At 43.5% G+C, this 25,703-nt stretch overlaps 2 protein-coding genes across 5 annotated transcripts in view; one reads left to right on the forward strand and one right to left on the reverse strand.

The window, feature by feature from the left end:
* Window positions 1-282: 282 nt before the first annotated feature.
* Window positions 283-792, reverse strand: NCBP2L (nuclear cap binding protein subunit 2 like). The gene is given in 1 exon segment (XM_060087770.1): window positions 283-792. A coding segment is annotated over 1 exon segment (510 nt).
* Window positions 793-21,120: 20,328 nt separating this feature from the next.
* TSC22D3 (TSC22 domain family member 3) overlaps window positions 21,121-25,703 on the forward strand; it is a 58,610-nt gene continuing 54,027 nt past the window's right edge. Inside the window, exons 1-2 of one of the 4 annotated variants that reach the window (XM_060087764.1) lie at window positions 21,121-21,136; window positions 22,093-22,515. In XM_060087764.1, the coding sequence (XP_059943747.1) occupies window positions 22,199-22,515 (317 nt within the window). In that variant the 5' untranslated portion in view covers window positions 21,121-21,136; window positions 22,093-22,198. Of the gene's footprint in view, window positions 21,137-21,333; window positions 21,480-21,551; window positions 21,706-21,793; window positions 21,812-22,092; window positions 22,516-25,703 lie in introns of those variants that run through there. The other 3 variants (XM_060087759.1, XM_060087760.1, XM_060087763.1) reach the window with 3 other exon arrangements.

Genomic DNA, 25,703 nt, shown 5'->3' on the forward strand with positions numbered 1-25,703 from the left:
AAATCCAACTGACACTTCCTGAAAGGGAAGTTGTGCTTTTCATGACTCATATCTCACATACCTAACTTATTCCTGAAGAACACTTCACTTTTGACCACCTGATGATCAAACTGGTAATCTGACAACCAGCTTCAAAATTAAGACAAGAACAAGAGACTATTTTTGTTCGCACCATTTAATAACATTTCAGAGAGAAAGGTACAGCAAAAGGGTTTCTGCCCAGCAAATAAAGTAATTTAGATTTGTTATGAAATGGGCTATTTGCTGACCTGGTATTGTTCTTTAATAGATTTTTTGAGGGGCTAGAGTTGCAGGTTTTTCTCTAGTGGATTACTCTCCTACCACGGACCTGAGCCTGTTTTCCAAAGCCTCCTCTTCACAAAATTCATCTTTTACCTGGCTCCCAGATTGGCCATGGCCATATTGTCTGCCCTCTCTAAAGCCTAGATCGCAAGCTATGTGGACAATACGGTTATCTAGGTGGGTCCCAGTTAGGAATCACATGGCATTTTTGGCATCAGCTCTGTTATGGTATTCTACAAAACAGAAACCACGTGCCGTTTTCTTTATTTTATCCAGGCCCATAAAAACATTCTTGACATCACCACATCTACTAAAGAGCTCAAATATTTGCTCTTCGGTTGTATGAAAGGGAAGATTCCCCACATACAGTGTGGAGTTTTCCATCAGTAATTTTTCACGCTCATCGTCGTTGCTACTAAACAGCTGGCCCTGGTACTCACTCTGCTCCAGGGAGGAGTCGCTGCACAGAATTCTCAGGTCCTTGGACATAGTGCCCAGTGGGCGCTGTGAGGGCAGCAGTTCCCAATCCAGCGTAGCAGCAGTATCACCACCAAAGAAACCCTAAATTAAATTTAACAAAAGTAAAGTTACAAGGAGGGAAACTGAAATACAAACCTGTGTATATTTAAGAGGTTTGTGCCCAGATGCACAGACATCTCAGCTCTTGACCATGAGGATCACATCAAGGCAAACCAAAAATAGAAAGTTCCAAGCCCCAGGAACATGGTCATAAAATCCAATTTTTCAAGTCTTCCTGAAAGGGAAGTTATGCTACCTTTGGTTGACTCAGATCTTACATACCTCATCTATTACCAAAGAACACATTTCATAACAGTACGCTCTCAGAAAATACAGCATAAAACAGTAAAATGGATCAAATTTTAATGGAGAATGAGCACTACTATCACCCTGATCAAGCACTAGGCATCAGATAAAACACATACATAATCAGGGTCAAAGCACAAATACAGTTGTGGCATACTCTCTTATGATTTAAAATAATAAATTTGTGATTCAAGTCTATAATATGGAAATCAATATATTGTGTTGTTAGGTTAGGCAGAATCCCTATGTACTATCAAGTACACGAGAAGCTCTATAAAAATAAGAACTCTCTGGCATCATAAATCTGAACTAAATTAAGATTAGATTTTATTAGCAATAATTCCACTCATCATCTTAGACTTTAGACTTTTATTTAATTATTTGAATATCCCAAGTCTACTTAAAAAACCTTCCCAGATAATTTTAATGAATGCCCTTTTCCCCCTTTACTAAATTTTCCTACTGTAGTCAGAGGCATTAAAAATGATTCAACTGGTTTTAGCTACACTTTTCAAAAATATGCATTAGTTCTCCCCCTTCCCTGACTCCTATTTTGCAATGGTTCCCAAATTTTAGTGTGAAAGAAATACCTGCAGAGCTAGACTGAAATGCAGCTTCTCGAAGCCCACCCTTAAGAGAATCTGACTCGGCAGATCTAGAGCAAGATCTGGGAACTGACATTTAACATTTAACCTGCACACTTCGGTGATCCAGATGCAAGTAGTCCAAGGACCACACTTCTGAGAAACTCTTCTGAGGAAATTCATTCTCTTAACAAACCTATAATGAGCAATCTTTATTTGCCAGGCACTATGCTAAGTGCTATGAATGCAAAAATGAAAAAGATACAGTGAAAGTATGATTTTCAGAAATTATTGTATCCACAGCGCCTAGCATGAACAATGACTTGCACATACAGTAGACATGCAATAAATATGTGTTGAATGATAGAACGCATGAATTCAGAATTGACTGATGAAGCCAGACAAGTAAACAAGGAAACATGATATGGTGTGATCAATACTATTTTAGTGAAATACCCGGGGAAAGGGAGAAGGAAACTAACATTTATTGGGCATCTACTTTGCGATGGATATTTCGTGCACTTTCCATTACATCACACAGGAGGAGAAACAGTTACCCAGTTTGGAGGCACCAGAGAAGGTGTCCAGAGGAAGGGCTGCGTGCACTGATTCTCAAATGACAAGGAGGGTGTGTGTGTGTGTGTGTGTGTGTGTGTGTGTGTGTGTTTGTGGGGAGGGTGTAGAAATTTAGGGAAAGAGCCAGATAGAGAAAACATGTGCAAGGGTAGAACACAAAGAAAAATAAAAGCATAGAAACCTGAAATGGGAGCCTAAATAAAACCAGGTGCTGTACAATTCAAAGCAATGAAAACGGGGGTCCCTTCCTACTTAGTAGGAAGACCACTGCCCCAAAATCATCTTCCTGACAGCCTGTCAATGGTGTCTGAAAGTCTGCTGCTAGAAACTCATTACTTTGAGTCATTGACAAATTGCCCTGTTAAAAAACAAATATCCCTCCCAGACTTCATTTCCTTTTTTTTTTCTTTTTTGACCTGGTTACTAGATTGGCAGATCAGAGAATGTGATAGCTATAGTGGATTTCATTTCATCCAGGCATTAGACAAAGTTTCCCATAATTTCATTGCAGATGAGATGGCAGAATATAGGCTGGGTGCTCCAGCTGTTTGTTAAAATGAGTCTGTAACTGATTGAACAAACGAATGATTTGGTGTCAGACTAGAAGGGAAGTTCTAGGAGTGAGCCAAAAAGCTTTATTCTTGGCTGTGTCTTGTTCAGCTCATTTATAATTTTGGCTTCCTACAAATAAGAGCTTTTAAAATGGTCAGAGCAGTCCAAAGTTGGAATGGGCTGCCTTGGGGAGCAATGAGCACTAGGCACCGAGGAGTTCAAGCCAACCTTGGAGAACCCCTTGCCCGGTAGTCGGGCAATGTAGACACCCTTTTTAACCAGTGAAGTGTTATGAAGCAAGTATACATTTTGAAATCAAAAGACCTCAGTTCAAATCTCAGCTTTACCACTTATTAGCAATGTGACCCTAGGCAAAGTACTTAACCACACTGATTTCAATTTCCTCATCTGTAAACCGGAGATAAAAACACGTACCTTGAAGCAAATGCTGTGACAATGTCATAGATGAAAACACCTCGCACAGTGCTTAACATACTGTAGGTGTTCAATAAACAGCAGGTAATAGACAAATTATTCCAATTCTGTGATTCAGTGACCCAGAATAAGACATATAAGTACATATCAAAGCTGCTGATGACACAGAGCTAGGAGGGACTTTGAACAGATCTGGGCAGTCTTGGATGATTGAACCCAAACTGACAAGGTGATGGATAATACTTAGGGATTAGTGTGAAGTATTACTTTTTAGATTCAACACAGGGCAAAAGGACAGAGTGAGGGAGATCTGGAAAGAGCACAGGCTTAAGAGTCCTGTTTTATAATTTTATAATCCCATAGCTCATTCATTTATTCAGTCATTTCTTCATTTTTTCAATAAATATTCATGGAGCACTGTGCTAGATTCTAGGGAAATAAGAAATGAGATGCAGCCCCTACCCTGAAGGAGCTCACAACCAGGGGAGACAGGCAACTTACAAGATAAATTCCAACACAATGTGATTATTCTACTTATAGGAGCACATACTAGGCCCAGAGGTAGCACAGAGAAGGGACAGAAAACTACAGAGGAGGAATATGAGGGGGGGGACAACTTTCTAGGGGGACATGATCCCTGAGACTTTTAAAAAATGACTACATTGTATTTAATTAATTAATTAATTATTATTATTTTTTTTTGAGGTACGCGGGCTTCTCACTGCTGTGGCGTCTCCCGTTGCGGAGCACAGGCTCCGCGGCCATGGCTCACGGGCTCAGCCGCTCCGCGGCATGTGGGATCTTCCCAGACCGGGGTACGAACCCGTGTCCCCTGCATCGGCAGGCGGACTCTCAACCACTGCGCCACCAGGGAAGCCCTGTATTTAGTTTTTGAATAACCGATTCAGATTTGTGGTACAAAATATAAAATGTACAAAAAGATGGGCAAAGCAAGTGTGCCTTCCGACACTGTGCCCCAGCCACCCCGTTCTCTGCAGAGGCAAATCACTGTCACTGGTTTCTTGTGTATCTATCCAGACACACACCAAGTCCAATTCTGAAAGGTGAATAAGGGTTTGGCTGGAAAACAAGGAGTCATTCTGAACAGAAAGAACAGTGTGTACAGAGGCATGGAGGCATGGTGGGGTGTTCAGTTTGATACCATTTGGGCAAGAAGATAAGGAAAGGATTATAGAAGATAAGACTAGAAGGGTATCCAGGGCCAGGTTGTGAAAGACCTTGTAAGGCATGTGGAACAGTTTGGACTCTACCAATAAGCAGTGGAGAACCAAGTTAGGGCTTGAAGCAGAGAGTGATGTGATCTGATATGCGTTACAGAAAACTCATTCTAGTATCAATATGGAGAAAAGATTAAAGGGGAGTAGGCCAAGAGTCAGGGAGACCACTTGTGAAGCTATTTTAGTAGTTAAAAAAAAAGAGATGATGGAGACTCTGGACTAATACAATGTAGTAATATAAAGAAAAGACATACCAGATAGACACTTAGAAGATAGACTTAACAGGTCTTGGTAAGTAGTTGAATGAAGAGTCTAGGATGACTCCCAACATTCAGGCCTGGACTACTGTGGATAAAGTTCTGAGTCACCAAAATTGTAGTTATGGGGTAGGTAGATCAGGAGGAACAGATTTGAAAAGGAAGATGAATTTGTGACACACAGTTTGGTGTTGAGGTACCTGTGGGACATATGTCCCACATGTTTAGTTGCAATTGAGTATTAAGGCTTGAAGCTTACAAGAGAGGTCTGGGGCCATAGATATAGATTAGGGAGTCGACAGCACAGTCGATAAAACCATGGGGATGGATGAGATGATCTAAGGGAAAGGTGTAGAATGAGAAACATCCTGGGAAACACCAGCACTTAACGGGTGGCAGAAGAAGAGTCCACAAAGAAGCATATAAAGGAGCAACTAGAGAGGAATGAGGAGAATCAGGAGAGGAGCAGCATCATCAAAGCCAAGGAGTAGCTTTTTTTTTTTTTTCAAGAGAGGCATGAGGACAGACATGGAGCAAGAATGAGATGTTAAATGCAGCAGAAAGACGTCCAGTAAAACAAAGGTCCAGTAAAACAAAGACTTAAAATTGTTCGTTGGATTTGGCAATCAGGATGTCATTGGTTTCCTTAACAAGAGCAGTTAACAGTGGTGTTCTGGGGTCAGAAAAGCCAGACTGGGGGGTGGAGGGAGGCGGGGCTGGCTTTTGAATGGGAGGTGAGGAAAAGGAGACAATAAGTGTAGACTACTCTTTTGAAAAGCTTCTATGATAGTGGGAGGAAAGAAATAGGGTGAGCACCAGTTAGGGACAGAGTCGAAGGAGAGTTCTGCTTCTTTGTTTCTCTTTGTTTAAAATTGAAGTATAGTTGATTCACAATGTTGTGTTACCATCTGGTATACAGCAAAGTGATTCTGTGATACTGTGCTATACAGTAGGACCTTGCTGTTTATCTATTTTATATATAGTAGTTTGTATCTGTTAATCCCAAACTCTTAGCTTATCCCTCCCCCCCTCCCTTTCCCCTTTGGTAACCATAAGTTTGTTTTCTACGTCTGTGAGTCTATTTCTGCTTTGTAAATAAGTTCATTTGTATCATTTTTTTAGATTCCACATATAAGTGATATCATATGATATTTGTCTTTCTCTGTCTGACTTACTTCACTGAGTATGATAATCTCTAGGTCCATGTTTGTTTCTTTTTTGAATAGGAGAAAGCTAAGCATATCTAAATGCTGATGGGAAGCAGCCAGTAAAAAGACAAAGAGTGGTTGATGATACAGATGGGAGAGGGGATAACTGATGAAGAAAGGTCCTCAAGAAGGTGGGAGAAAATGGGCTCCAAAGTCTAAGTAGTTCCCGCAAGACAAGAAGGAAGGAGGGGGCTTCCCTGGTGGTGCAGTGGCTGAGAGTCCGCCTGCCGATGCAGGGGACACGGGTTCGTGCCCCGGTCCGGGAAGATCCCACATGCCGCGGAACGGCTGGGCCCGTGAGCCATGGCCGCTGAGCCTGCGTGTCCGGAGCCTGTGCTCCGCAACGGGAGAGGTCACAACAGTGAGAGGCCCGCGTACCACAGAAAAAAAAAAAAGAAAAAAAAAAGAAGGAAGGAGGTTAGGATGTGTAGGGTTGCGGCTCTGTGGCAAGGTGGGGTGAGGGCAGGAAATTGAAAGGGTTAAACTAGTAGATGGGTCATTTACAAGGACATTAAAGTCACTCAGGATAAGGGCCAGAGTTGGGGAGACTATAAGTGAGGTACCGAGGTGCTCAGTAAGTGAGAGACCTGGAGGGCTGTAGATAACAGTAAGAAGGATTGGAAGAGGGTAACTATATCATTTCCTGGCTCCACGGGGTAAGAGAGAACAGAGAACCTCTGCCACTGAACCTTTGGAGAAGTTGCTTAGTAGATGTTAAGTATCCGACCCAAAGGAGGTGCTCAATAAATGTGAAGAAGTGACTTTTTTTAAGCCCACACAATAGTAAAATTGCATTAGAAGATCACAAGAATGAACAGTCCTAATGTACTCAGCTCTGGTCAAACCAAACATGGAGCAGTACATCCATTCCTGGGCACCTTATTTTAAAGTGAACACTTACAAACTAGAGTGGATTGATTAGGAATTGGGCATGTTTAGTCTAGCAAAGAGATAGTTAACCTTTAAAGGAGGATATGACCGGCATCATGATACATTTGAAGGGTTATTTCTGCTCCATATGGTAAAAGTAAGATTAATGGATAGAAGTTACAAGGAGAAGATTGCAAATCTTTTTCTGCACAGTTTTTCATTTGTCCAATGATGAAATGTGAACTTACCTAGTATATTAAAGTGGAGGCTGGATGAATACATACCTGAAAAGGGAGTTAGAAAGGCTACTGTTAGAGAAGATGGAAAAGCAATGGAGTCGTTGCAGGCCACAGATCATCAAGTTGATTTGTAGACACTGTGAGAGACTATTTCCTACTTTATAAAGTAGAGCTTGGCTAGAATAGAAGGCCCTCCCTGACTCTTGCTAGTGGGGAAGAATGAGTCAGAGCATCTAAAAATAGAAGAAAAACTTGAAGAATGGCTCAAAATGATCACAATCAAAATCCTAAGGGGAGGGAGGAGAGAAGGTGGCAAGATGAAGCAAATAACCTTCCAGGAAACAAATTTTACTGGCTTTCTGGAATTAGCAGGAGGACTCTGCGAAGAACCTTTTCAATGGCTGCCTTAAATTAATGCTTGGTATTATTTCAACTATGCAGAAGAAATAAAAATTTGGACTCTTTAAAAAGCCAGGCTGTTTCCTGCTCCAGATCAAGGCAGTAGCTCTGAGAAAGGAAATTAGAAAGAGCTGGGACAGCAGTGTTACATGCCTCACCTTTATAAGACTGTTCCTAGGAAGACAGAGAAAGCTGAGAGCAGCTGTTGAAGCCTGGACCTCATGGCCAGAGATCTGGCTTGTACCAAGAGAAAGTAATGCTTGATTGAGGCTGCTTAGGCCTCAGAGTGGTAGAAGATGCTCATATGTCTTTAACACTTGTATTTTAAAAAGCAGTTGAGCATAAGCTGAAACAGACAGGCAGACCCAAAGCAGAGACAATGGCCTAGGACAGCCCACAGGAGAAAAGAGTGTAATAAGCGACTGTTCAGTATAGAAGCTGACCCCGATTAAATTAGTAACAAGGAATTAATGATGCTTAATGGGGATTTTTTTGTTTATCATTTGCACTGTACGGCCTTGCAATTCAAAGTGTTGCCTGTAGAGCAACAGAAGCAGCATCGGGTGATTTGAACGCACAGTACAGGTTGAGAAGCACTGCTATACCTGGTTTCTTAGCTGAACTTTTGCCTAGCAAAACTCTCTCTCCCTTCTTCCTTCCTTTTCTCCCTCCCTCCACCTCTCTTGATTTCTCTGATTCTTGTTTACATTGTAAGCTAACAAACAACTCTAATTATGTCTGAGAGCCCTAAAAGTAGTGCTCATGATATGCCCAGATAAGGAAAAGAAAAGAATAGCCAGGTAACATACCGTAAAGCATGAGTTTGGGGAGTGGGAAACCACAGACTTGGTTTCCCACTGTACTGTGTGAATAACCTTCATCAAGTTTATAAACCTTTCTGAGCTTCAGTTCCCTCATCTGTAAAATAAAGGTCATTATAGTATTTGCCTCATAGTGCTTTTGTGAGGGTGAAATGAAGAGAATGTATGTAAACTGTCTAGCATAGGGCCTGACACAGAGTAGATGCTCAGTATATAGTACTCATTATTATTGAAAGCGATCAGTTTCAAAGTGAAGTTAGAAATAACAAAGAACTAGTGTAGCCTTCCAAAGTCCCCTTGAGAGCCTCCATGAAAGCCCCACTTTCCTCATCCAATTCAACCTCCTTGATTCCAGCGCCAGCCAGCAGTCAAGCTGAAGCATTTCTTATTCCCTTGGACTATCTTCTTGTTTTTGCTGAATTAGTAAGATTTTCTACTTTTTCATCGCAAATGGCCCACTGTTCTAGTACATTAAAGCTAAAAAATATCTTTTGTGGGCTGGCCTGGAAATGTAACTATCATTTATTAACAATGTTTTTTCTCCTATGGAAAAACACACGTCACCTTACAAACAATTGACTTCAGAGTGAACTTTGAGATCTCAGCCTATGTACAAGTTGGAGGCTGCCTGTATGTCAACATACGGAGTGGTGACAAAGGGCTAGATAAACCGAGTCCAGAATTCCAGAGGTGGCTGAACGGTAAATGAGAATGCTCCAAGGAGTGGAAAGTAGGGTAAATAGATCAATCTGAGTGCACAGTGTCAAGGTTTAGAAAGCTAATACAGGAAGGGAGATACACCTCAGGAAGGATATTAAAAAACAGCAGCAAGAACAACACGAACCATTTTTCTACTATATTAGGTCAGGGGCCCCTAATCAGTAGCTTGGGATCTACAAACAATATAGAGGCCTTACAAGCTATCTCTGTGAGATGGTTACCCTCCTCCTGCCTTGCTCTCTGTAATTTGCCTGGATTCTCAGTTCAGAAAAGAAGACAGAAAACAGCATCCCCAACCTCCATTCTTCTCAACCCACACCCTGACAACCACCCCCCAGGTTTACTTGGCTTCCTTCTGCCCTTACCTCCTTCTTTCAAGAGGAGATCCAAGCTTCAGGAAAGTACAACACAGTTTTTCCTTACAAAGAGGGAAAAGACTACTGTTTTGGGTAAAATGAGATGACTGGTGAAAACAGGATTCCCAGGATGGAGAGAGGTGGAAAGCTAATAACAAAGGACCATGGAAAAAACAAAGGACTTTTGTGCCTCCTCACTGAAGTCTTTAGCAAGAAAATTGATTATATCGAGGGGAACTCTGGGTTAATAGGGCAGCAAGCTAGCAAAGTCTGATACCCACCATTTACGAATGCCCATTACGATATCCATGAAGCTCTGCAAGAACAGTAAGAGTTTTGCACTAGCTAGGGGAACAGGGGGAAAACCGATCGTCAGCTGCTAGTGGGGAAGGAAGAACTGGCTCTTGTGGGGAGACTGGGTTGGACTGAGGACCATACTTGTGGCCTACATACACTCTACCAGACAGTGAAAGTGCCCAAGAAAGAGGGGGAAAGCATTTGATTCACTTCTACCAGATGTTTTCAGGGGCTGTACTGATCAGAAAACCAGAGACTATCCCTTTACTACACAAAAACATCTTCCGAGGCAACCAGAGTTCTGATCCAGTTCTTCTACCATCAGCTCCTCTATTTTCTATACACTTTTGGAGATTACAACATGAACACACCACATGACTGGTGATGGTGGTAGTGGTGGCTGGGCCAGTGCCTGTTATAAGGGAAATCTCAAATATAAGCACGCTTGGAGACACTATATATGAAATAACGTAACAGGACAAACTGAAGAGTCATACAACCTAGAAGATCAGAGATAGACGATTCCATCTCAGTCCAGTAGAACCTAAAAATAATAAAACCACCACCACCAACACTATCCACTGCCACCTTTTCCTGTGCACTTATTACGTACCAGGTACTATCTTAAGTACTTTACATGCATTATCTCATTTATGCCTCAGTGCAAACACAGGTTGTCTTTCAAGTTTGTTTGAAAGGGTCAGGTAAAATAATATATAAACAATTATTGAGCTCTCACTATGTGCTAGGCACTAAGTATTGTATATCTACTATCTCAACTCAGCACTAGAAAATGGGCTCAGCCTTCCCAGTTCATCCTTCAAGGATCAATTCAGGCATCACCACTTGGTCAATCAACAAATATTTATGGAGCATCTACCATGTCCAAGCACTGTGCTAAGAAAATCTGTGGCTGGGAACCCAACCCTGGCTGTCTATGAGAATCACCTGGGGACCTTTTAAAATTATAGATCCCTGGTCCCCACGCCGGAACTACTGAATCTGAATCCTTACAATTGGGATCTGTTGTGGGTGATATTACGTTCCTCCTCAAAATCCCTATGTTGAAATCCTAATCCCCCCTATACCTCAGAATGTGACTATATTTGGAGACGGGATCTTTAAAGAGGTAATTAAGTTAAAACAAGATCATTATGGTGAGCCTTAATTCAATATGACTGGTATCCTTATAAAAGGAGGATGTTTGGGGCTTCCCTGGTGGCGCAGTTGTTGAGAGTCCGCCTGCCGATGCGGGGGACACGGGTTCATGCCCCGGTACGGGAGGATCCCACGTGCTGCGGAGCGGGTGGGCCCGTGAGCCATGGCCGCTGAGCCTGCGCATCTGGAGCCTGTGCTCCACAACGGGAGGGGCCGCAGCGGTGAGAGGCCCGCGTACCGCCAAAAAAGAAAAAAAAAAGGAGGATGTTTGGATATAGACATGTACAGAGGGATGACCAGGTGAAGACCAGGGGAGAAGATAGCCATCTACAAGGCAAAGAGAGAGGCCTCGGAAGAAAACAACCCCGCCAACACCTTGATTTCAGACTTCTAGTTTCCAGAACTGTGAGAAAATAAATTTCTGTCGTTCTCTTCCACTTGCCAGCTGTGTAACCTTGGAAAATTAATTCCATCTCTCGGAGAGCTGTAAAACAAGGCTACCTCATAGGCTTGCTAGGAAGAATAAATGGAAAATGGTTGTAAAGCCCTTAGCACCGTGCCTTGCATATAGTAAAGGCTCATTCATGTTAGCTGTTGTTATTAATATTATAAGGTGGTTGGTCTAGAACAGGAACTCTTAAAAAATCAGGGGATAAATGAACTTCAAGGGAAAAGTATTACATCTGTATTTTCACCAACCTCTAACTGAAATTTAGATTTCCTTCCATTATAAATGCAGAGAACAGATCACAGTAGTATTAGCAGTACCTGTGACTTTGTCATCAGTAGAAATCACAGTTTTATGTCACATTACTGTTATTACCGATGTCTTTAAATATTTTTACACTCATCATTACTTTGAAGTTACCATGGTTATCAGAGCTGCATCCATATCTTGCTACTTACATTAATAACAAGCACTTATATAACTGTATGACAATTTTCCATTTTTAGTATTTTGATAAGTACATTTCAATATAATTTACTTCCTTTGTAATCCTACGTATTGTATTCTGTGTATCTAAAAACATTGTTCTGAGAAGACATCCATGGGCTTTATTATATATTGTCAAAGGGATCCTTGGCACAAAAAAAGGTTAAGAGCCCTGATCTACAATGGAACAAGATAGAAAGCCCAGAGATAAACCCACGCACCTATGGTCAACTAATCTATGACAAAGGAGGCAAAGATATACAGTGGAGAAAAGACAGGCTCTTCAATAAGTGGTGCTGGGAAAACTGGACAGCTACATGTAAAAGAATGAAATTAGAACACTCCCTAACACCACACACAAAAATAAACTCAAAATGGATTAATGACCTAAATGTAAGACCGGACACTCTAAAACTCTTAGAGGAAAACATAGGAAGAACACTCTTTGACATAAATCACATCAAGATCTTTTTTGATCCATCTCCTAGAGTAATGGAAATAAAAACAAAAATAAACAAATGGGACCTAATGAAACTTCAAAGCTTCTGCACAGCAAAGGAAACCATAAACAAGATGAAAAGACAACCCTCAGAATGGGAGAAAGTATTTGCAAATGAATCAACGGACAAAGGATTAATCTCCAAAATATATAAAGAGCTCATGCAGCTCAATATTAAAGAAACAAACAGCCCAATCCAAAAATGGGCAGAAGACCTAAAAAGACATTTCTCCAAAGAAGACATACAGATGGCCAAGAAGCACATGAAAAGCTGCTCAACATCAACTAATTATTAGAGAAATGCAAATCAAAACGACAATGAGGTATCACCTCACGCCAGTTAGAATGGGCATCATCAAAACATCTACAAACAACAAATGCTGGAGAGGGTGTGGAGAAAAGGGAACCCTCTTGCACTGTTGGTGGGAATGTAAATTGATACAGCCACTATGGAGAACAGTATGGAGGTTCCTTAAAAAACTAAAAATAGAATTACCATATGACCCAGCAATCCCACTACTGGACATATACCCAAAGAAAAGCATAATTCAAAAAGACACATGCACCCCAATGTTCATTGCAGCACTATTTACAATAGCCAGGTCATGGAAGCAACCTAAATGCCCATCGACAGATGAATGGCTAAAGAAGACGTGGTACATATATACAATGGAATATTACTCAGCCATAAAAAGGAACAAAATTGAGTCATTTGTTGAGACGTGGATGAACCTAGAGACTGTCATACAGAGTGAAGTAAGTCAGAAAGAGAAAAACAAACATCACATATTAACGCATGTATGTGGAACCTAGAAAAATGGTACAGATGAACCAGTTTGCAGGGCAGAGGTAGAGACACAGATGTAGAGAACAAATGTATGGACACCAAGGGGGGAAAACTGCGGTGGGGTGGGGATGGTGGTGTGCTGAATTGGGCGATTGGGATTGACATGTATACACTGATGTGTATAAAATTGATGATTAATAAGAACCTGCAGTATAAAAAAACAAACAAAAAAACAACTAAACTTTCTTTGGGTTATTTGTATGGAAATATGTTAATATAAATGTTTCAGACATTACATGAAATTTCTAAAAATCTTATATGTTCTGGTATAATGTTATAAGTCATAATTCTAGTTATTATTTTAAAATATATCTCTCAGAAATAACTAAATTTCCTTGTCAATTGCATTATTATGAACTTTCATCAAATCTTTAACCGTGGTCATTTTTAAGTCTTTTGTCATTTACAGACAGTTCTGGGTGTACTCTGATGCCTTTGCAAAAATGTTCCTATAAAAGCGTTTCATCTTCAAGGAATTCATGGAAAAGACTCTGACAAGTACAGGTTTCTGGAAACTGACTATACTGCTGAACTGAATGAATAAGCATTTTCAGAACTCTAATGGAAAACTGATGAATTCATAAATGTGCTAACAAAGATCAAGATGAAAAAAAAAATGAATTACATGGGACTGAGTGAACTGATGAGGATGATTATAATTTTTGTGACTTTCTGTTTGAAAAAAAAATCCTACAAGGACTCAGAGGCAAAAAATATACAAATCAATTTTCACTGCAAAGTAAAGGAGCTCTTACAGTGGAGGATTACTGGACTGAATGTCAATATTATGACATAGTATGAGTGTGTTTCGTGTTTGGTAATTGCAATCATTGTTGCTTTTGTTGTGGTCATGCTTTTACAATGCTTGGTGTCAGTTTATTTATCTCTTGTAAAAATAAAATACAATGTGTGTGTGTGAAAAAAAAGAACTTAAAAAAAGAGTTGTGTAAATGATGCTGGCAGGTAGAAAATAATAAAGCTAATATGAACATGCAAAAAAAAAGAATATATTATATAGCCATTTAAAATTATAATTATGAACTGTATAAAACTACATAAAAATGTTTATATTAAGTGAAAAACTGTGTACCAAATTAGATCTTTGTTCTAACCATAATTATGCAAAAAATGTGTATAAATGCATAGAGACAAATAGGAAAAAAAACAACACAATTTTCTAGAAGGTGAAATAATTGCTAATTTATTTCCTCTTATTTTATGTATATTATACTTACATATTATATACATATATTGTATATTATGTTTATATTTATTCTTTGTGCTTCCAAAGAAATTTTAAATGAAAAGAAAGAAAAAACATTACATTATAAAATAGTAAGTCCAAAAAAAATCTTTACAGAAACATATTTTGAATGTGTACTGCTTACCGTTTCATAATATGTTTTTTTTTTTTTTTTAAAAACTGATTCAGAGATTGCATGCATGATACTGAGATTATTTGTTTTTTTGTCTGTATAATTGGTTCTTCCCAATGTAAATTGATTTAATCCTTCACGGGACAATTCTTAAATGGTTTAACTATAGGTCCAGATCAACTAAATAAAGATATAACCTTATCTTTTAATCATCAAAAAAAATAGAAGCCCTGATCTAGAAGGTTTTAAACCCTTACCAAATATAGCAGTCTACAAATCTGTGAACAATTGTGAAAGTTTCAGGAAAGATAATCTGCTTTGTCCCATTAAGAAAGTTTAACAAAATTAAATATTGATGGTAGGGAAATGGACTTATCTAAAAACTACTGTATGCCTTGACTTGAACTTAATTAGACTGTAAGTGCTTAGACGGCAGCTTCCTATTCTCTAGATATGCTATATAACCTCTCAGTGCCTTGGTTTCTTCATCTTTTAAGTGGAGATGATGATAGTATCTCACAGGGTTGTTGTGATAACTAAATTGGATAATGCCATGTAAAGCACTTGGCACAGTGCCTGGCACATGGTAGTAATAAAAAATTCAGCTATTATAATATTTTTTAAATATTTATTTATTTATTTTTGGCTGCACTGGGTCTTCATTGCTGTGCACGGGCTTTCTCTAGTTTCGTTGCAGTGTGCGGGCCTGTTATTGCGATGGCTTCTCCTGTTGTGGAGCACCGGCTCTAGGCATGTGGACTTCAGTAGTTGTGGCACATGGGCTCATTAGCTGTGGCTCGCGGGCTCAAGAGCGTGGGCTCAAGACCGCAGGCTCAGTAGCTGTGGCGCACGGGCCCAGTTGCTCCGCGGCATGTGGGATCTTCCCGGACCAGGGATCAAACCCGTGTCCCTTGCACTGGCAGGTGCATTCTTAACCACTGCGCCACCAGGGAAGTCCATCAGCTATTATAATATTAATTATTATACCAGACTTATCAATTTCCTTCCTGGCTCTCCACAGTACAAATAAAAGTCTTTAAATATATTGGTCAGGGCAGAAGACCCATATAGACATTTTTCCAAAGAGGAAATGGAAATGGCCAACAGGTACATGAAAAGATGTTAAACATCACTAATCATCAGGGAAATGCAAATCAAAACTATGATGAGAGATCACCTCATACCTGTCAGAATGGCTAGCATCAAAAAGAACACAAATAGCCAATGTTGCCGAGGATGTGGAGAAAAGGAAACCCTTGTACACTGTTCATGGGAATGTAAATTGGTGCAGTCGCTGTGGAGAACACTATGGAGGTTTCTCAAAAAACTAAAAATAGATACCGTATGATTCAGCAATTTCACTCCCCGGTATACATCTGAGAAAAACAAAAACACTAATTCGAAAGGATACATGCACCCCAATGTTCACAGCAGCATTATTTACAATTGCCAAGATATGGAAGCAAACTAAATCTCCATCAACAGATGAATGCATAAAGAAGATGTGGTATATATACATATATACACACATATGTATGTGTGTATATATGTGTATACATACACACACACACAATGGACTACTACTCAGCCATTAATAAGAACGAAATTTTGCTATTTGCAGCAACGTGGTTGGACTTGGAGGGCATTGCGCTAAGTGAAATAAGTCAGACAGAGAAAGACAAACACTGGTTGATATCACTTATTTGTGGAATCTAAAAAATACGACAAACTAGTGAATATAACAGAAAAGAAGCAGACTCACAGATATAGAGAACAAACTAGTGGTTACCAGTGAGGGGAAGGGGCAATATAGGGGTGGGGGGTGTGAGGTACAAACTACTAGGTGTAAGATAGGCTCAAGGATGTATTGTACAACACAGGGAATATAGCCAATAATTTGTAATAACTGTAAATGGAAAGTAACTTTTTAAATTGTATAAAATTTTTGAAAAATTAAAAAAAGAAGATTGTGGTCATATATATATATATATATATATATATATTTGTTAATAAATCATTGATTGCACTTTTTTCGCAGTATGCAATCTTCTTAAAACAGATGTTATACTTTGTAAATGTATAATAAACCATCACTAAAAAGTCACCTAATGGTTAAAGGCATAAGCTTTGAAGTCGGAAAGGGGTAGGTTCAAATTCAAATGCCACTACTTACTACTTATGTGACATGAGAGCTTCTTTAACTTTCCCAAGCCCAGATCATCACTGGAATCATAGTACCTACTTCATAGGATTGTTGTGGGGATTAAATGAGATGATATATGTAAAGTGCCCAGCACATAGCATGACCTCAATAAGTAATATCTATTCCTTTTCTTAATAATTGCTAAATGTGTGGCAAACTTGTGAAGCGGGAGGATTTCCTTAATGCTTCACACAAGGTCCCCTGAGACCTGGTCCTGAAATCCCTTTCTAGCCTTGACTCTCATTGTTCCATCTCTCACATCTTACTCTCCAGTAACACCAACTTTCTTTGTAATCCACAGGCAGCCCCCAACATACACCCTGCTCTCACCTCCAGGCCTCTGTTCTCTCCTCTTTCCATGTAGATTGCCCTTCCCTCCTTCACACTCCCACAGCGGTGCTCCCCACACACACACCAGGCCTCCATCATCACTTCCCGTTTGTGCTGTTTTTGTCTGTTTACGTATCTGTTTTGCCAACTAGACCATGAGTTCTTTGGGGGCTTGGGCTGTGTCTTATCTACCTCTGAATCCCCACTAACCCCATACTTGGCACAGGGCAAGTGGAGGGTATGTGACTGTTGATGACTCCATCTGAGAAGGAGTTGTCCCTTTTCTCCCCTTTCTACTCCACCCAGAAAGCCACCAGCTCTGTCTGCAAGTGGGGTCCCCTTCTGCTTGCTGGGTTTATGTAAGAACGTTTTGCTACTTGGAGTCTCTCCATCCAACACAATATATGTGAGCAAAGCAAGGCTTCACAGAGAGGAGTCAAGGAGGCCCTGCCCAGTCAGCCTTCCCGCGGAGGTATGCTATATGTCAATACAAGCTGGACTTGTATGCAAACACACAACAGCTTTCTGAACTCTATATCTGAACTATCTAGATTTTCCTCTTTCTAAGTTATATTTGCTCTTGATCAGCCTGGATATAGTATGCGAAGCTGTACTGAATTATTAACAATACTGCTTGCGAGCAAAGACTACAACAAGAGAAATGTCAAGGGGACAAAATCTGGAGTTTAATGGTGCCAAATGCCAAGAAGGAAATACTTCCACCAGGGCCTCGTCCCAAGGTTATGCACAAAGATAAGAGGACTCAGGCAAGTGTAGAAGCAACAGGCCCCAGCAGGTCTCAAAACACAACTTAAATAAACATTTACGGAGCTAATATATTTTGTTATAATGTTTAACATAAAATAATCATAAACAAGAGGGAAATCATAAACACTGTAATTAAAAACAATTTAGTAGGCTATAAGTCTACACAATGCATATGAAATTTCATATTCTACTACCTCTTCTGGCTTTTACCCAAGAACATTAAAAAAAAAGCGAAGAAGAAGAAAAGGGGAAATTAACGCATCTAAAGGATTGGGTTTTGAGAGAACAAACAATCTTCAGTAGTCTGTGAGAACACAGCATACACTCAGCTTTGCTGGACTGGTCAGTGACCTCCCAACACCTCTTTCATGTCTTATCTTGGGATCCTGTCAGGAAGCAGGGGTACAGCTTGATTTTGGTTTTCTGGGTCCTACAGCAGAGAGAGTATGGCCCTCCTTCCATTTCCGGAAATTGCTGGGCCCCATATAAGACCCAAGAGCCTTGGAAACAGGAGTTTACTGGCTGTCCTTTGCTCCTAATCATGGGGGTGATCCTCGTGGCATACAGAGGGAATGTCAAATCTATGAAAGCCCAAGCTACAGGGAGTCAGGCAAGTGGAGCGCCACTAGAAGAGGGTGGCTCTGCCCCGGCTGGTGTCAGTCTGGCCATGAAGCCCTTTTAGTGTACAGGAACCACCTCCTCTTTCCTCTGGCTCTCAGGACCAGTGCAGTGTGAATTCCACTAGCAGGCAAATGGAATTCCACTAGTGGAATTCAGTGTCTCTGCAAGACCTGACTCAGGCAGGAAATGTTTGAAGTCTTGAACACAAGATGGCAGTATATACTGCTCTATTGCAAGGGCCATGGGCTTGTGAAAGAAGTGGGGTGGGGAGTGCTGACTGAAACTGAAATCCATTTGAGTTTTGAGTGAAAACTGAACATCATGAATATTTTAAATATTTTTCAGGAACCAATGATTATTGAATCCTATGCATTCAAAGTATTCCAAGTCTCCAAGTTCGGAGACACCCCAGAACCCTACCACTTACCCACCCAGCGCATCCCTACATCTCACAAAGCTGGGGTTTGACCCAGGGCATCAGCCTGCCACGCTCAAGTCTGCCCTTTCACCTCAGCTCAGCTCCAGAGGCACCTTCTCCTCAGGGTCAAGAACCCCTCAGGTCAAAGTTTCATGAGATGCCCCCCTCCCCCACGCCCAGTGCCCATGAACATCCAATCACTGCACCTCTTTTTTTTTTTTTAGTTATTCATTCACATTGTTATAATAAAGCTGCACCAGTTGTTAAAATGTTGAGATATATCCATAATGGTTGGTGAATAGCGGCTGCCTGGAGCCACCTGCCTCCTCCCCTACCCCCCCTCTCCCACCAACCTCTGCAAAGCTCCCAGCTACCGTGGCCATCCTGGCTTCTACCCCTGCCCTCCACCTTCCCTCTTAAGAGACCTCCTTGCAACTGAAGCATTAATTGACTGTTAGCTGCCACAGGGGCCACCAGGACATTGCTGGAGCATTATGGCCTGTTCTTGTTCTAATTGGTGATATTTTGAAAAGAGGAAGTTCAAGGGAAAACTGCCCATGGTCAGCTGGCCAAAGCTGGAGGTGGGATCTACCCAAGACAGGCTAACCGCTATGCTATTCTTCCTCTACTTTCTAGAATTTTTTGAGCTTTTCTCTGTAGTCTTATACAAATTAATTTTAGTAAAAGTTCTCTGAGTAACTGAAAAGAAAGTATATTCTCTCTGTTATCAAACTTTAGAGTTTGATACAGGGCTATTAGATTGATGTTTTTCAATTACATTATTCAAACATTATTAAAATTAACTTTAAAAATATGGCTATATGAAAATTAAAATTTATATATGTGATTCTCATATTTCTATTGGACACAATTGCCCTATACTCTTTTTTAAATTTTTTATACAGCAGGTTCTTATTAGTTATCCATTTTATACATATTAGTGTATATATGTCAATCCCAATCTACCAATTCATCCTCCCCCTACCAACACCTCCCTGCTACTTTCCCCCCTTGGTGTCCATACGTTTGTTCTCTGCATCTGTGTCTCTATATCGGCCCTGAAAACCGGTTCATCTGTACCATTTTTCTAGGTTCCACCTATATGCGTTAATATACGATATTTGCTTTTCTCTCTCTGACTTACTTCACTCTGTATGACAGTCTCTAGATTCATCCACATCTCTACAAATGACGCAATTGTGTTTTTTATGGCTGAGTAATATTCCATTGTATATATGTGCCACATCTTGTTTATCTATTCAGCTGTCGATGGACATTTAGGTTGCTTACATGTCCTGGCTATTGTAAATACAGCTGCAATGAACATTGTGATACATGACTCTTTTTGAATTATGGTTTTCTCAGGGTATATGCCCAGTAGTGGGATTGCTGGGTCATAAGGTAGTACTATTTTTAGTTTCTTAAGGAATCTCCATACCATAGTGGTATGTACCAATTTATTGGTATGTATCCATTTCTCCATAGTGGCGGTATCAATTTACATGCCCACCTTGAAAGGGTAAGGACAGAGATCACCTAAGGTGGCAGGTGGGGATCGGAAAAGGGAGGGGAGACGAAGTTTGGAAAAATCGGGGAAATTAAGTGAAGAGAGGAGGATGGGACAAAACTAGGGAGAAGGAGGAGGTGCAGAGGTGAGGGAAGCGAGGGGGAAATAAAATGAGGGAAAGGAAGGGGAAGAAAGAAACCAAGGCGAGAGAAAGAGGAATCGGGGAGGAAAGGGGTGAAATGAGGAAATAAAGAAAATGAATCCAGAAAAGGAATAAAAAAGGGCGCGGGCTTCCCTGGTGGCGCAGTGGTTGAGAGTCCGCCTGCCGATGCAGGGGATACGGGTTCGAGAAGAACACATGTGCCGCGGACCGAGAAGAACACATGTGCCGCGGAGCGGCTGGGACCGTTAGCCATGGCCGCTGAGCCTGCGCGTCCGGAGCGTGTGCTACGCAACGGGAGAGGCCACAACAGTGAGAGGTCCGCGTACCGCAAAAAAAAAAAAAAAGCGGCGAGAAAGAAAGGAAAGAGCAGAAAGGAGTAAATAAAGAGGAAAACTGAGAGAAAGAATGGGAGAAGGGCCAAGAGAAGGCAGGCTGGGGGATGGGGGATTGAGAGAGCGAGGGAACAGGGGCGGCGGGAAGCCCGCTGAGGGGCTGGCACTCCCTGAAGCGAGCTCAGAGACCGCCTCCGCTGGGGCTCAGGGGAGACAGGAGAGAGCAAGTGGGAGGAAAGGGGAAGATGAGTGAAGGGATAAGAAAGGGACCGAGACCAAGGAGCAGTTGAGTGTGCTTCTGTGAGTTTTGTTCCAGGCCCGTCTTGGGTCCTCCCGAGGCGTGCCCGGCGCCCTCAGGCTCTCCTCAGGGGCCACCGCTCTCTCTGCACCCCACCCCCACCACCGCCACCCCGCTTCTCGAAGGCGGCGTCTCTCCTGTAGGGGCACCCGTCCGCGGTGGGACCAGGCACATTGGCCCGCCCGCCGAGCTCGAGACCGGGGTGGCGAGGCCGCCCCGCGCGGCGGCTCTCAGAGATTTCTGGCCGAAGATGCGCCAGAAGCGGCGAGGGAGCCCGAGCTTGGGCGCCGCGGAGCGCGCTCAGGGAGGGAGAGCTGGGCCGGGATCCCGGCGGCTCGGGCGAGGGTGCGGGCAGCCGTGCGGGTGCGGGGGGTGGGGCGGGGCTGGGGGCGGGGGCAGGACCGCGCCGGCTCCTGGGAGCACGCGGGGGGCCGCCGCGGCGTCTCACGGGTCATTTGCGTGCAGTCACGGCCCCGCGCCGACTCCCGGACGCGCGGCTCGCTCGCTGGCTCACACGCGCTGGACTCCTGATGCCGCTCCGCCGGCGCAGCCCCGGGGAGCCCGAGATCTGGCGAGTCCGCGAGCCGGGGAGGGAGGGAGGGAACCCGGGAGGGAGGGAGCGAGGGCGCGCCCCGGCTCTCCCTCTACCCCGCCGCCCGCCCTTCCTGCTACCACAGGTCCGCCCCGGGCCCCCGCTTACACTTGGGAAACTTGGGACGGCTCTGGGGCCGCGTGTGGCACCTCAGGGGGGCGGCCCTGGCCCGGAGAGGAGGACGGGGTGGGAGAGGAGGAGGACGGGGTGGGAGAGGAGGAGGAAGAGGAGGAAGTGAGCCCGAAGGATCCGCTCAGAGCTGTTTGTCCAGCTGTTTCTATTCGCACCCCGAGCGGCGCAGCCAGAAGGGGGCCGAGCCGAGGGTGGCCGGCTCTCGGCGCTCATTTCCAACTCTTCTCCTCACAGCTTGTCTTTCCCAGACACCCTGGAGTCTCCTCAGGCCGGCCCGGCGGGCGCGCACCTGCCGGCCGCCCCTGACCTCGCGGGCCAGGCGTCCCCCGAGGCGGAGAATATGGCCCAGCCCAAGCCCGACTGCCGCTCACCTGTCGGCCTCGACTGCTGCAACTGCTGCCTGGCCCTGGCCCACCGGAGCAGGCTCCAGCGCGACAGCAGCGGGGACAACAACCCGGGCAGCCCCACCGTGAGCAACTTTCAGAAGCTGCAGGAGAAGCTGATCTTTGAGAACCTCAACACCGACAAGCTCAACAGCATAATGCGGCAGGATTCGCTAGAGCCCGTGCTGCGGGACCCCTGCTACCTGATCAACGAGGGCATCTGCAACCGCAACATCGACCAAACCATGCTCTCCATCCTGCTCTTCTTCCACAGGTGGGTGGCAGGGCACGCGGGTGGGCACACGGGCCCGGCTCGCAGCCGCCTCGGCTGGACCCGCCCCTCTGACAGAAAGGGGCAACCGAGAAGGCCAAGAGGGGCACTGGGGGGGCTGTTGGGCTCCCGGGCTGCCACGACTAGACCCTGAGACTACCTGGATTCCTGTACGGCTGAGGGGAAGCCTGGCTGGTGGGAGCCCTGTTTTGAAAGGTGCCTGCAGAGTCTTTCCTAGGGAGATGCTGGAGCCCAGAAGGTGGACAGAGTCCTAGATGGTTTGGGTGTAGCTGGAGGCACTTTCTCCCCAAATGCCCACCTTTCTACAGCAACTTTGGAGAGTGTGCCATGGGATGCTCTTGGGATCTGTGTCCCACCCTTATCAAAAAGCCCATTTCCAAATATGCAAACTCAGATGGAAACTGCAAGGGCTTTTAAATTACTGAGTGGCCCTGACTGAGGATGAGGGCAAGCAAAATGTCGAGACAAATTAAGCTGCTGGTGGTGTAGGGGAGAGCGGGGGATAGGCAAAATTAGAGACTTAGGAGAATTTCTTGAAACTCCGGATGGGGCGGGACCCCGCACTTCTCCATGGATCACAGCCTTCAATTTCCAATGACGGCTAAAAGCAGCCCCAAAGAGCATCCTAAGGACAGGAGGGTGGATGATCCATGTCATAGCAGGCGTGTGTTGGAGTGCGGGTCAGGCTTTCTAGAAATCTTGCTGAAGGGCAAGGAAGAGAGAGGGAAGGAGAGAAACACAATGGGAAGACCAAAGGTGACTGCAGTCCTCCAGTCTGAGACACTCTGGTAAGAGCCGGTCTTGGGGGGACAACTGAGGCAATTTTGAGGCAGGGGAGGCAACTTCAGGAAACCCAGTGGTGGATTTGGTGTTCTTAGAGCCATAGGAACAGGGCACTGGTGTGTGTTGGGGGGGGGGTGTGCACGTGTGCATGTGTGCGTGCACGCGTGCGAGCGGGCAGATTTTTTCTTTCTCAACATCACAGGTTATGTAAGAGAAAGAGAAACCCCACTGTGGGAGACCTGGGTTGCAGTACAAATTATGGCTCTACTTCCCTGTGTGAACCTGAGCAAGTCGCCTGACCTCTCTGGTCTCTAAGGTTCCTTCTAGTTCTGAGATGCCAGGTTGTGGGCAGGTAATGTGCTCAGACAAGGTAATAAGAAATTTTGAGCTCCCACAGAATACTTGAATAATTGAATGGCTTTTCAGTGAGGCACAAATAAGAAAGTTTAAAAGCCATGGAGCTAGGCAAGAACTACCCTCACTTAGTGCTCAGCCCAGGTTTGCGTCCTCAGATCCAGAAGTTCCAGGAGGGGACAAGCAACTTAATTAGCATTATTATAACAGGTTATATTTTCAGGCATTTCCCACGCCATCGAAGCCCTTTCTCATCTATTATTTTACTTTACGCATCAATTTATCTCATTGTCTCCAAGAAACCACACCATGTATGGAAAAGGTTTCGAGGGAATCTTCATTTCTGGTGAAAGATTACTACAAGTGTATTCAGACCACAGCAGCTGCAACCCTGCTGAGCGAAAGCCCTAACAGGCTCCTAACAATCTGCTGGGATCTGGGCTCCTAGGCAGCGGGGGAGGGGTGGCAAGACACCTGGAAAGCGCGCCTGTAGCACTTACACTCTTTCAGCTGGGAGAGAAACGGCTCCAAGGTGGCTTGATGACACATAAGAGGGGACGCTTCCTCGGCTCTGGTTCCTAAGTTGGAGGCCTGGGAGGGTCAGACCTAAGCGAGTGAGGGGTGAGGCTGAAAGCCTGAAATCAAAGTGTTCACTTGTGCCACACCTTGGGAGGCTTTCTGGTGGCCTGGGTTTCTTGAGTGGCAAGACCTCCTTGTCACCTACTCCACTGACACTTGCTTGTTGACGTTTGGTTCTTGGCAAAGCCTGGAAATGCCACCAGGTTGGTTGGGGGCTGAGAGCATTTCATTGGTGGAGGGGGCATCTCAAGCCCTCAGGCTTCCATGAGGCTGGGGAGTGACAGGGTCCTGTGGTAACGGGCCTTAACGGTTCTAGCGGGACAATAGCAGGACAAAGCATTCTCTCATTTGCCTTGACAACTGGCACCTTAGAGATTGGAGATTCTCAGTTTGGTTGAGGTTTTGCCTAGAATGACATGCTCATTGGCAAAGTAGGAGGCCATTATTACTGGTCACGGGGTTTCTCCAAAATCTGAGCTGGGCAGTCTTCTCCCGAGTGAAAATTTCCTCTTCTTACTTCATTTATTCCCTGGTTTTCTATCTTCATACCACAGCCATCATTCTTCCTTCAGTTCCATTTAATGATTTGATATTTCAGATTCTTGCCTGGGTGTCTTTTTCTTCTAATTTGTCTACCTTCAAGGCAGTCTCTTCTGGAGAAGCGACTCTTCCTGCCCCTCCTCCTACAGCCCACTCCCCTGCTGCAAGGGCTCCTATATTCTTGGGAGAAAGGGTGGGGCAAGTTCTTGATTTCTATCTGGTGTGTCTGCTTTGACCTGTCCCGGGCTCCTAGCTTAGCTCTTGGTTTCCTTTGAACACAAGAGTGTAAGCAATTTGAGGGTAGGGCATGTTTTCCACTTACTTGGCTTTCCCTTGGCTTTTAGTTATACGCCCAGTACTCAATAAAGGTTTTTTTTGGCTAGATGACTGCTTAATTGTTGGTGTGATCCTCTGTAAAGATTTTACAACTTTAGTCTTGGGAAATTCTTATTAAGGTTTAAATGTGATTTTTTTTTCGGTATGAACCTCATGCAGTAATTCTAATAGCCTGGTAGAAGTCCTGATGAACAGTGCTGTGTATATACATGTGAATCAGTGGTAATGGCCATGTAGCTCGTTGGTATGTAAATGGTGCCTCTAAACTACTGGGGTGGGGGGAGATGATGTGTTTTACACACCATCCCTTCAATCTTGTGTTAGGTAACTAATAACTATAATAGATTAATAGATAACATCTACTGAGTGTTTACAGTATGTACTAAGCACTATAGCTGCATAACGTCATTTAATATTTACACCAACCCAATGAAATGGGTACCGTTATCACCATTCTTCATTTTTTAATGAAGGAAACTGAGGCTCGGGAAAACCAAATAACTTGCCCGATGCCTTACAATGAAGAGCAGAGCCAAGACTCCACCTAAGGTCAGTAAGACACTAAAGAATTGTCTATG

Source organism: Mesoplodon densirostris, chromosome X (assembly GCF_025265405.1).
Source record: "Mesoplodon densirostris isolate mMesDen1 chromosome X, mMesDen1 primary haplotype, whole genome shotgun sequence".
In the NCBI taxonomy this organism is placed as follows: Eukaryota; Metazoa; Chordata; class Mammalia; order Artiodactyla; family Ziphiidae; genus Mesoplodon; species Mesoplodon densirostris.